The 13,586-nt window shown below is 36.9% G+C and overlaps 2 protein-coding genes across 2 annotated transcripts; both read right to left on the bottom strand.

Moving 5' to 3' along the window:
- Positions 1–1,255: 1,255 nt before the first annotated feature.
- LOC122105452 (keratin-associated protein 20-2-like) lies at positions 1,256–1,438 on the bottom strand. The gene has a single exon (XM_042676690.1). It carries the CDS (start codon positions 1,436–1,438, stop codon positions 1,256–1,258), a length of 183 nt encoding a protein of 60 aa, XP_042532624.1.
- A 4,825-nt stretch (positions 1,439–6,263) lies between these two features.
- LOC122105458 (keratin-associated protein 20-2-like) lies at positions 6,264–6,446 on the bottom strand. Its single transcript, XM_042676697.1, has one exon. The coding sequence runs from the start codon at positions 6,444–6,446 to the stop codon at positions 6,264–6,266; it is 183 nt and encodes a 60-aa protein (XP_042532631.1).
- Positions 6,447–13,586: the final 7,140 nt, after the last annotated feature.

Below are 13,586 nucleotides of genomic sequence, written 5' to 3'. Positions count from 1 at the left end.
TCAACATTTACACTCATTTCTCCTAATTCCCCATCTCCTAATTTCTCCATCTTTAGAAGATTGGCCTCTAGGTTATTGTTACCTTGAAATTCCCAGGTGAGTAATATTACTTTACTGACAAGAACAACTTGATTCTGAGAATCAATACACATAGGTGGGTGTGTAGATAGATAGATAGATGATAAAAAGATACATATAGAGCTCAGTGTTGTGTAAAAATAATCTAATGCTAATTTGATACTTAGCAAAGATAATATGATATTCTAAAATTTATTTTACTAATAATAATACACATATTTATCTAAATCATTAGAATATATCAGTATCTTTTCCAATGCTACTGGGCTCCCATTTTAATGACAACAATGTCACTGTTAGCTGAAATTTACAGTATGAAGAACTCTATATTCATTTTTCTTTTTTTCTATATTCATTTTTCTGTAGGCTTTTTTTAATTGACAAACATCTCACAGAGGCAGAATAGGAGTTATGAAACACAATTTTTGGTGTTGTAAACGACACAAACCATCAAACATACATAAATGTAAATGCCCTGATTTGAAATACAACCATTGCAATATAAAATATCCGTGTTTAAAATTACATAACGAGCATAAACAAAGAAAAAAGCCATAGTAGAGATTAAAAGACACATAAAGAGCTGTTCTTTAATAATGTTCTAGAAAAAAATTGATAATGTTCCTATAATTTTAGAAATCTAATAATGACTAAACTTCTCTCTCTCTCCCCCACCCTCTCTCTCTCTCACACACACACACAGACAGACAGACAGACAGACAGACACACACACACACACACACACACACACACACACACACACACACATTCTCCCTTCTCTCTCTCTCTCTCTCTCCTTTCTGAGTCCTTGTTTCCCAGGTACCAACAAACAAGCACGCACACATACACACACACACACATATATATATTAATTACACACAAATATATGATATAATTTAATAATGTATAGACAGTCATATTTGCAAAATACATTTTATTTAATAATTCATATCTTTACCAAAATTTAAGAGTCACAGTGGATCACGTTTACATAACATTATAGAAATGCAAAATATTTCTGTCCTATCACACAATTTCAAGGAAGAATGAAAGTTGATAGGAGTATGGAACATTTATCTAGTGTTTGCTCAGCAAATGAGTGGTATTTCTAAAGACATCTAAAATGTTTTCATGTGTAGAGGACACAGGCAGTCGGCTCATCAGTGAAGGGAACTCCTCAGTAGAAGCCATAGGACCAGTATCTTCCACAGCACAGTGGACGGCAGCAGCCATAGCCATAGCCACCATAACCATAGCCACCATAGCCACCATAGCCACAGCCACAGCCACAGCGATAGCCACAGCCTAGGCCTCCATAGCCATAGCCCAGGCCTCCATAGTAGCTGCCGTAGTAGCACATGGTGTCAGGAGTGGACTGTTGTGACAGGAGCAGAAGGTGGGATTCTTGAGTCTGGAGGTGTCTGTGTGCCAGCTACCTTTTATACCCCTGGGTGGTGGGTGGGAACCACAGGCATGTGAGCATCATGTGCTCCCTGAGAGCTTCCCCCAGCATCCTGAGCACCTCGATTTAGTGCATAAACAAGGTCCTCATAACTCGGATGGTTTTCTTCCTGTGTCAGAATTCCATGATCAGTTTATGGGCCAAATTCATCAGTTTTGAAGGCTTTGGCATACTCTATATTTAGTAGATCAAATCATGTGAACTATTTACACAGTATGATGAAAATCATGAAATTAGTTATTCCATTTCTACTTAGGTTCTGGCTTCTTTTTCCATTCTTCCCTAGGAAAAATATTTTTGGTTTGCATTTTTTGCCTTTTCTTCTGTTCTCTCACTGTTTCTCTCTTGTTCTTTGTTTCCCCCACTTTATCTTTTTGTTGAAAAATGTATCATCTACACAGACTGTTCAGGGACTTTTTCTCAGGAACAATGAGCTACTTATTTTTGATATTATGATTACGTGAGAACAAGTTACTATCATCTGTATGTGTTTTTGAGATTTATTTAGAGTTCACTGTTTTGAAAATAATATTTGAAAGTTTTCAGACTAAATGACCATCTTTCAGAGTAGAACTAAAGTATTACAAGTTGCAGTCTTTCAAAAGGAAAACACATAATGTTTTCAATCTTTGAATTGAAAATAAAGCATTACATTTCTTAAGTGGTTAGAGGTGGAGTTGCATATAATATATTACACATACTAAATGTTTCTTCTAATAATTAAGATGATTTTTAAAGTTCCCAAATAAAATTTAAGGACTAAATTTGTCAGCCATAATGTTATAAATAGTGTTGAATGTCATGATTTCTTGAAAATTAAAGAAGAAGGTCTCTAGTCAAATCTGCGTAAAATTGCTTATCTAATAGCTGGTTCACATTGTAATAGATGTTTATCAAAATAAGATGTAGGTAACATAGCCTTTGGGGGGGATTTTAAAAATATGGCTCACAATGTAAATGTTTCTATGAGACTCTTGCAATGTCTAAACACACCGAATATTATTGCTTTGAGCTGATGAACAGATACCATTTCTGGAAATTTTTAGGATCAAACATCTACTAGAAATGCCGGGCGCTGGTGGCTCACACCTGTAATCCTAGCTACTCAGGAGGCTGAGATCTGAGGATTGCGGTTCAAAGCCAGCCCGGGCAGGAAAGACCATGAGACTCCTATCTCCAATAAACCACCAGAAAACCGGAAGTGGCGCTGTAGCTCAAGTGGTAGAGCGCTAGCCTTGAGCTGAAGAGCTGAGGGACAGCGCCCAGGCCCAGAGTTCAAGCCCCACGACCGACAAAAAAAAAAACAAAACATCTACTAGACAGCATTTGATCTGTGTTAACTTCGCTGGCTTGTAGCATGAATGTAAAATTCCATGATGGAGGGACAGCAAATATTCTGCTTCCTGAGATAACAGTCAGTGCTTAAGGTGTCAATATCCACAACGTAAAGGAAGGTTAGAGTGTCAGGATAAAGGACTCTTTTGATGACCTACAGTGTCTTTACAATTTTCTTATATTAAGGCCTGGTGTGGTGGTACATGCCTATAATCCTAGTTATCCAGAATGGAGAGAAAGGAGGATCACTATCCACGATTTAATGTGGACAAAAGCATGAAATACAATGTGATGCTATAAGGAAAAGGCTGGTAGCATGACTCAAGTGATAGGACCGTTACCTCACCAGTATAAGGGTTTGCGTTCCATTCGCAGCCTTGCAAAAAATAGTTTGATATATTTCTATGAATGGATGGTCTGAATAATAGTCACAGTGACTTTGGGATTTCATGGAAATTGCATAACCCCAGATTAAAGTTTTATATTTAGATCCTTGAATGTTTGCTACAAAACACCAAACGAGCACCCTAAGACAGTATTGTGCTTTAGTACTGTGTCCACTCTGTCTTCTTTCTATCTCCCCATCACTAAGCCTCTCTTTCACATGCATACTTACACATGTACACATACACACAAATAAGCAAACACACACATACACACAGAAGCAGGAAATTAAACTAAATGCATTGGAACCTTATTTAGAGTGGTAACAGTTCATTCAGCATAAACTTTATTTTTTCCTATGAAATAAGTATAGTCACCCCTCTGTGTTTGTGGATTCCTCATCCGTTATTTTGAGTAAACTCAGCCGGAAATGCTGTAGGAAACACTTGCCCCTATAATGAAGAGGGAGAGATATTTCATCTTGTTCCTAATAGCCCATTATTACTTTTAGTTGTATAGAATTTGCATTTTGGCATCCTTACTCATTAGATTTTATTTAATACATACAGGAAAATATATGTAGGTGATGTGTTACAGCTTTTATTATTCAAGAAAATATATGAAAAAAAACATCTAAGCTTTTTGTGTGTGGAGGTCTTATTTCTGTATCTGTGTCTACTGGTAAAGTAACCATATCCAAGAATGAGTATAGAATTAGGAGCATCAATAAGATTGATCAAAACTGTTAAAAATCCTAAAATCCCTAAGCAGCTTTATAGAGTAGAGGAAAAATTAGAAACTTTGCTAGAAATGTACTGTGAATTTGAATAATTACATTGGAAAACCACTCAATTTTATATATTCAACATCCAGATAACCTACATCCAGAATTTTTTCTTTTTGGTCAGTCGTGGAGCTTGAACTCTGGGCTTGGGTGCTGTCTCTGCACTCTTCAGTTCAAGGCGAGTGCTCTACCACTTGAGCCACAGAGCCACTTCCAGTTTTCTAGTGGTTTATTGGAGATAAGAGTCTCACAGTCTTTCCTGCCCGCGCTGGCTTTGAACCATGATCCTCAGATCTCAGCCTCCTGAGTAGCTAGGATTACAGGCGTGAGCCACAGGCGCCCAGCTACATCCAGAAATTTTATATCTATTTTTATACTAAACAGAAGTGGAAACGTTTGTTTTCCTGTTGTGATTTTTCTATTAAAAGTAAAAGTAAAGTAGATAATTGCTTATTACTTAAAAATGAATTGTGTTAAACACCTGTCATAGATCAACATACACAAGAAAATAAGAGTTTTTACTAAACACATTATTTCAGATCTTAGAAACATTAACTTGAGCATAATAAGCCAGAGTGCACAATCTCATTTATTTTAAAATTTTTGTCTATTAATAAAGCTAACATAGAGGACAGAATGTTGCTAACCTTTTCTTATAGTGACATGGGAAGACTTTTCTTAATATTATTATACTTACTGTTAGGAATGGATTTCATTTTAAACAATGATTTGCACCCTAACTCTGCTTATTCTCTATAATTTAAAATCGCATTGACATAAAATGCTCATAATAAATGCTCATAAAGTGTGGGTTTAATTTCACTAAGTAGTTTTCTGTTAATTTTATTCCCTGGCTTATAATCTTAGATTAATGATTTGTTAGAAACAATATATTTTCTTTTTTCAATTTTATTGTAAAGATGCTGTACAGGGGGGTTACAGTTACATGAGTAAGGCAATGACGACATGACTTGTCCATCACTGGAACCGCTTCCCTTGTTGTTGACCCACTATCCATTCCCTCCACCACCTCCCACACTGCTCCCCACCCCATCCCACCCCCCAAAATTGTAAAGTTCATTTCCAATATACTGTCCTGTGGGAATCATTGTTGCAATGGCTCGTCCTGTTTCCTTCTTTCACCATTTTGTTATTCCCCTTCCCCTCCCTAGACTGGAGAAATATATATACAAGATGCTGGGTACCAAAACCAAGCACAGTGACAACAGGGGATATACCATAGGGGAAAGAAAATACAAAGCAAACAAAAAACTCACATAGTACATTTAAAACAACAACAAAGGTAGACCATTTGTGTCCATATCTTGGGGTTCATTTCACTTAGCATTATCTTATATGATCGTGTATACATAGCTTTTGAGCTTTTCAGCTCATCTGATAAGATTATCTTATGTGAATATTAATTATTGCAAATAAAGGAAACCTTGGGACCTAAATTTCTTTGGGACTAGTTTACTTCACTTAATTTGATTTTTTCCTAATCTTTCCATTTCCTAACAAATGGAGCAATGTCATTCTTTCTGATGGAAGCATGGAATTCCCTTGGATATATATATATATATATATATATATATATATATGTATATATATACACATATATATACATACATACATATATATGTAGTAAATATATATATGGTAAATATATATATGATATGTGTGTGTATATATATATATATACATATATATATATACACCATATTTTCTTGATCCAATCATCTACTAAGGGGAATATCGGTTGGTTCCATATCTTAGCTATGATGAGTATTGCTGTGATAAACATAGTTGTGCTGCTAGCTTTAGTATTTAATACACAAATGATGTATAATCTTGCTCTCTTTTTCTTACTCCCATTCCTTATCTTCTCATGACTCAGAAAGAAACCACACACAGATAAACCTATGAAATGGATAAAAATAATTTAAAAAACAAATAAGAAATATTGTTTTAAATTATGGTTTATTTTATAATACACATCATTTCATAAAAATTGAGAGTCATATCTAATAATTCTTCAAGATATCACACACTCCAACTAACAAATAATGGGTCAAATGAACATTTGATTTTTTTCAGATAGTTGAATGTGTAGTTGGGATTTCTGAAGACATTCAAAAATGTCTCATGTGATGGAACTTGGGGAGAGCTGCAGCAGGACAGGAGGACACAGGCAGTCGACTCAGCAGTGGAGGGAACTCCTCAGTAGAAGCCATAGGACCAGTATCTTCCACAGCACAGTGGGCGGCAGCAGCCATAGCCATAGCCACCATAACCATAGCCACCATAGCCACCATAGCCACAGCCACAGCCATAGCGATAGCCACAGCCTAGGCCTCCATAGCCATAGCCCAGGCCTCCATAGTAGCTGCCGTAGTAGCACATGGTGTCAGGAGTGGACTGTTGTGACAGGAGCAGAAGGTGGGATTCTTGAGTCTGGATGTGTCTGTGTGCCAGCTGCCTTTTATACCCCTGGGTAGTGGGTGGGAACCACAGCATGTGAGTATCATGTGCTTCCTGAGAGCTTCCCCCAGCATGCTGAGCACCTCAATTTAGTGCATAAACAAGGCCCTCATAACTGGGATGGTTTTCTTCCTATGTCAGAATTCCGTGATCAGTTTATGAGTCAAATTCTTCTTCCAGCCTAAGATTTTCCCTCACTCAGTATTGTTTGCTCAGTACATGTGACCTCACTAAATAGTATGTTCACCATGACAATCTGTATTCCATTTCTATTTTGATTCTTTTTCTGTTTCCATTCTCCATAGGGAAAATTTGGGGGATCACCTCAACACTCTCCCTCTCTCTCTCTCCCTGTCTCCCTCTCCCTCCTCTATCTGTGGGTGTCTTTCACACACAACAAGCACACAGACACATAAATCTTTCTGGATTCCTTATGTCACTCATTCCTTCCTCTTTCTTTTCTTCTTTACTCTCTCATTTTTTCTTCTCCACATCCCCATCACATTCCCTTTTTTTCACTTTTTTGAAAAAACTTTCATCGAGAGTCTCATTTACTGCTCTATTGCTCAAGAAGTATGAAGCAGTTATTTTTTTATATTTGATTACTAGATGGCAACTAGCTACAATCTGTACCTATGATTGAGACTTATTCAGAAGCCATTGTTTAATGCATATTATTTCATACTTTCTAGAAAGTAAATGAGCATCATATAGAAGAGAGCCATAAATTCTACAACAATGAATGTTACAAAAGGAAAACATGTATTCTATCTTTTGTATTTTAGATCTTTTTCTTTTTTTTGGTCAGTCGTGGGGCTTGAACTCTGGGCTTGGGTGCTGTCCCTGCACTCTTCAGCTCAAGGCGAGCACTCTACCGCTTGATCCACAGTGCCACTTCAGGTTTTCTAGTGGTTTATTGGAAAAAAGAGTCTCATGGACTTTCCTGCCCAAGCCAGCTTTGACCCATGATCTTCAGATCTTAGCCTCCTGAGTAGCTAGGTTTACAGGCGTGAGACATCAGCACCCAGCTTGTATTTTAGATCTTTTAGTGAGTAGACATATAAGTATATATAATATGTTAGACAACTAAATATTTGTTCTGATATTTAAAATAGATTTTCAATTGTCCAAATAAAGTTTGAAGCCTGTGACAGTTAAGATTTCATCCATAGTGTTGATTTTTAAAATATTGTCTGTGATAAATAATTTTGGGCAAAATGTTATTTTTGGAAAATCAATAAAGCTGCCAGTATACAAGTTTGTGCAAAATTCAACAGTCTCATGGTTATTTTATGGTGCCCTAGAGATTTGTTAGAAAAAATGGAATTATTGGTATGATTTCAGGGAAAATTTCAAAGGAAAAATGGGGTCTGAAATAAGGTGTCTCAGCACAATTAAGATTATTGCCCTTAAAATTTGTTAATCACCTGTAGAAATCTAAAGATAGATCCTTATATATCACCCTGCACCAGAACCAGCTCCAAATGGATCAAAGACCTTGGAGTCAAAAACATCCTGAAAACATTACAGGAAGGAATAGGAGAAACTCTAGGGCTCCTTGGCACAGGTCAAAATTTTCTTAATAGAGACCCAGAAACACAACAAATCAAAGAAAGGTTGGACAAATGGGATTGCATGAAATTGCAGAGCTTCTGCATGGCAAAGGACATAGCTAGCAAGATCAATAGAAAGCCCATGGATTAGGAGAAGATCTTCACTAGCCATACAACAGACAAGGGTCTCATATCTAAAATATACCTGGAACTCAAAAAATTAAATTCCCCAACAACAAATCCTCAAAGAAACAACTGCCCAATAAATAAGTGAGCCAAAGACTTATTTCCTCAGGAGAGGAAATAAGAAGGGCCAAAAGACACATGAAGAAATTCTCAACTTCTCTAGCCATAAAAGAAATGCAAGCTGGGCATCGATGGCTCGCGCCTGTAATCCTTTTTTTTTTTTTTTTTTAATTTTATTTTATTTTATTTGAGAACATACTGTACAGAGGGGTTACAATTACATGGGCAGGATAATGCATACATTTCTTACCAAGCATTGCAGCCTCCTCCTTTGTTTACCCTTCACCTCCCTTCCCAGCCTCCCCCCTCCCCCCCACCCAATCATACCCCCCTCCCCCCACACACCGACATTGTAAAGCTGGTTTTGACATGACATTTTGTACTTCTCATTGTTGCAACAGGTCCACCTGAATCCTTAAACGACTTCTTTGTCCCTGTCACCTCCACATGTTATACTGACATCAAATATAGTGAAAGTGGGGGTTACACTGTGGGGGAGGGACATACAAAGCAACAAAGAAATAATCTTATAAATGCGTTAGAAACACATGCATGAAAGAAACAAAAACATTAAAATACATATTTGAGGGTTCGTTTTCCTAACATCACATTATCTGACTTTTTCCGCTTGACTCATACCTATACTAGATATTGCAAATAAGGGAAACCATGGGACCTATGTTTCTTTGGGCCTGGCTTACTTCACTTAATATAATTTTTTCCAAGCCTTTCCATTTCCTAACAAATGAGGAAATGTCATTCTTTCTGATGGAGGCATAGAATTCCATTGTGTATATATACCACATTTTCTTGATCCATTCATCTACTGAGGGGCATCTGGGTTGGTTCCATATCTTAGCTATGGTAAATAATGCTGCAATAAACATAGTTGTGCTGGTAGCTGTAGTGTGGTCTTTTTTGTAAACATTAGGGTAAATGCCCAAAAGTGGGATTGCTGGGTCATAGGGGAGTTCTATGTGAAGTCTTTTGAGGAACCTCCATACTGCTTTCCAAAGTGGTTGAACAAGTTTACATTCCCACCAACAATGAAGTAAGGTTCCTTTCTGTCCACATCCCCTCCAGCATCTGTTGTTGTTAGAGTTCTTGATTTTTGCTGTTCTAACTGGAGTGAGGTGATATCTCAATGTTGTTTTGATTTGCATTTCTTTTATGGCTAGGGATGTTGAACATTTCTTCATGTGTCTATTGGCCATCCTTCTTTCTTCTTCAGAGAAGCTTCTCTTTAGGTCTTTCGCCCACTTACTTATTGGGCAGTTGTTTCTTTGAGGATTTGTTGTTGGGTGGTTTAATTTTTTGAGTTCCAAGTATATTTTAGATATGAGACCCTTGTCCGTTGTATGGCTAGTAAAGATCTTCTCCCAGTCCGTGGGCTTTCTATTGATCTTGCTAGCTATGTCATTTGCCATGCAGAAGCTCTGCAACCTTATGCAATCTCATTTGTCCAACCTTTCTTTGATTTGTTGTGTTTCCGGGTCTCTATTCAGAAAATTTCGGCCTGAGCCAAGGAGACCTAGGGTTTCTCCTATTCCATCCTGTAATGTTTTCAGAGTGTCTGCTTTGAGTTCAAGGTCTTTGATCCATTTGGAGTTGATTCTGGTGCAGGGTGATATATAAGGATCTAGCTTTAGTTTTCTACATGTAGTTAACCAGTTTTGCCAGCACCATTTACTGAAGAGGCTGTCTGTCTTCCATTCTATTGTTTTAGCTCCCTTATCGAAGATTAGATGGCTATAGGTCTGTAGGTTCATTTCTGGGTTTTCAATTCTATTCCATTGGTCCTGAGGTCTGTTCTTATGCCAATACCAAGCTGTTTTGATTACTATGGCTTTATAGTAGAGTTTGAAATTTGGTATTGATATTCCTACAGCAGTGTTCTTTCCATTGAGGAGCATTTTTGCTATTCCGGGTCTTTTATTGTTCCATATGAATTTTTGGATTGCCTCTTCTATTTCCTTGAAGAATGAGGGTGGAATTTTGATAGGTATTGCGTTGAATTTGTAGATAGCCTTGGGAAGTATTGCCATTTTCACGATGTTAATCTTTCCAATCCAGGAGCATGGGAGGTTTTGCCATTTTTTAAGTTCTGTGTTGATTTCCTTTTTCAAGATTTTAAAGTTTTCATCATAGAGGTCCTTCACTTCTTTAGTTAAGTTAATTCCTAGGTATTTTATTTTTTGTGGGGCTATTACAAATGGAGTTGCTTTCCTAATTTCAGCCACACTTTTCTCATTGTTGGCATACAGAAAAGCCATTGATTTTGGGGGGTTAATTTTATAACCTGCTACTTTGCCAAAGTTTTGAATCAGCTTGAGTAATTTGGGAGTGGAGTCTATGGGATTCTTTAAATACAAGATCATGTCATCTGCAAAGAGGGAGAGTTTTATTTCTTCTTTCCCTATTTGGATCCCCTTTATGTCTGCATCTTGTCTTATTGCTGTAGCTAGGCATTCTAATACTAGATTGAAGAGAACTGGAGAGAGTGGGCATCCTTGTCTTGTTCCTGAGTTAAGAGGAAATGGCTTTAGTTTTTCTCCATTGAGTATAATGCTGGCTGTAGGTTTGTCGTATACAGCCTTTATTGTATTGAGGAATGTTCCATGGATTCCTAATTTTTCCAAAACCTTCATCATAAATGGGTGTTTCGCGCCTGTAATCCTAGCTACTCAGAAGGCTGAGATCTGAGGATCACTGTTCAAAGCCAGGCTGGTCAGGAAAGTCTGTGAGACTCTTATCTCCAATAAAAACCACTAGAAAACCAGAAGTAGCATTGTAGCTCAAGCGGCAGAGTGCTCCCCTTGAGCTGAGGGACAGCATCCAGTCCCAGAGTTCAAGCCCCACAGACGACCAAAAAGAAAAGAAAGGAAATGCAAATCAAAACAACATTGAGAAAAAAAAAAACAACATTGAGATACCACCTCATCCCAGTTAGAATGGCTATAATCAAGAACTCTAATAACAGCAGATGCTGGAGGGGATGTGGACAGAAGGGAACCCTACTGCATTGTTGGTGGGAGTGTAAACTTGTTCAGCCACTTTGGAAAGTAGTGTGGAGGTTCCTCAAAGACTCCACATAGAGCTCCCCTATGACCCAGAAATCCCATTTTGGGCATTTACCCAAATGATCACAAACAAGACCATACTAAACTACCAGAACAACTATGTTTATTGCAGCATTATTTGCCATAGCTAAGATATGGAACCAGCCCAGATGCCCCACAGTAAATGAATGGATCAAGAAAATATGGCATATATATATACATGATGGAATTATATGCCTCCATCAGAAAGAATGACATTGCCCCATTTATTAGGAAATTGAAAGACTTGGAAAAAATTATATTAAGTGAAGTAAACCAGGCCCAAAGAAATATAGGTGCTATGGTTTCCCTTATTTGCAATAACTAGTATATGTCTGGGACAAACAGAAAAGATCAAAAGCTATGTATATATGAGCAGATAAGATGATGTTAACCGAAATGAACACCAAGATAGGGGTACAAGTTTTTTTTTTTTCTTGCATGCTATTGTTTCTAACGTATTTATAAGGTTCCATGTGATTTTTTTTGTTTCTTTGTCTGTTCCTCCCCCAGGGTATAACCCTGTTTTCACCCTGTATTTGATGTTGGTATAATTTGGGGAGGAGAAGGGAAAAAAAGAAAATGTTTAAATAGGGATACAGTTTGACCCTTTATAACAATGAGATGTACTAGACACTGTTGAACAATTTAGGTGGGGGAGGGGTGTAATTGTGGAAGTGGGAGGAAAGGGATGGTAGGGGAAAAACAAAGGAGGAGGCAACAATGCTTGATAAGAAATGTACTCATTACCTTGCTCATGTAACTGTAACCTCTCTGTACAGTATTTTCACAATAAAAAAACATAAAAAAGATCATTGCCCTTAGAACAGAGATGATATGTGGGAAAATTTTAAAACCAAATATGGAGTAATCAGCAATCATCAGACAGATTTTACCAGTTCTGTTGTTCACTGAGAGGTAACATAGAGGAGAATCATGTGATGTATGTGGAAGAATTAATCTCTATTCTAAAGCACCATGCTTCTTAACTCACCTATTCATAAGGTATCAATAGTAGACAAAGAAAGGGATGATTGTATAAAGGTCTATTTCCATGACTAAAGTGCTCGGAATATTTGTTGTATTAAGTCCTGGTATGGTACTGTACATCTATAGTCATAGCAGATGCAGAGAAGGAGTATAACAATCCAGGACTAGCCTGGGAGAGAGCACAAAATTCTACTTGAAACAACACAGAAATATAAAAGAAAAATAAAAAGTGAGGGGAAGAAGCGCTGGTCACATGAATCAAGTGATACAACATTTGCTTAGTTAATACAAAGTTCTGGGTTTCATTCCCTGAATTGCAAAAAATAATTAGATGCATTATCATGAATTGATAGTCTGATCAACTGTGGCTTCTGAATCAAATGAAAAATGGCATGGCATTAGATTAACAAGTTGATTTTCAGAGCATTGAACTTAAGGATACAAAGAAACTGAGGAACCATCCTAAGCCAGTATTGTTTCTCAGTACTGTCTCTGTTTCTCTCTCATTTCTGTATTTGCCGTAGTTGCTCCTTTTTTAACATGTATAATCACACACAACCCATAAACACATAAACAGACAGAGGAAAGCAGGACAAACACCAAAAATAATGAAGAGAAATTAAAATAAATGTGCTGGAATATAATTTAGAATGGTAACAATTTGTTCGACATAAATGCCATTTTCTCCTATGAAATAAAGATACTCTGTGTCTGAAGATTTCTCATCTTTTGTGTGAACTCAGAAACTATTGGAGAGAAAATGTCCATTATATTAATGATTGAGAACTATTTCATCTTGTGATTATTCTCTAGCTAGTTCTCACAGCTAGTTACATGGAATTTACATTGTTTTTGACATTATAACATTTGTAGAGTTGATTTAAAAGATGCTGGAAACCATGTGTAGGTTATATCTCTTAGATTTTTTCTGTTCTGACAAATATATGAGGAAAACTTATAAGAATTTTGTGCGTGCATTTCCATTTCTGTACTTCCGTCCATTGGTATAATAACAACAATCTAAGTTTATAAGCTGACCTGTACAACTAGGGGAAATAACTAGAACAACTAAAATTGTTTAAAACCTAAACATATTCAAACTTAGCAAGGGTGAGGAAGAAATAGAAATATTATTGGAAACAATATGAACTGGAAGAATTACTTTGGGGAAGCCT

This window comes from Dipodomys spectabilis, unplaced genomic scaffold (assembly GCF_019054845.1).
Source record: "Dipodomys spectabilis isolate Male_0828 unplaced genomic scaffold, ASM1905484v1 ptg000032l, whole genome shotgun sequence".
NCBI classification, from domain to species: Eukaryota; Metazoa; Chordata; class Mammalia; order Rodentia; family Heteromyidae; genus Dipodomys; species Dipodomys spectabilis.
The sequence above is the reverse complement of the archived record's forward strand: the minus strand, read 5'-3'. Positions and strand labels throughout refer to the sequence as shown.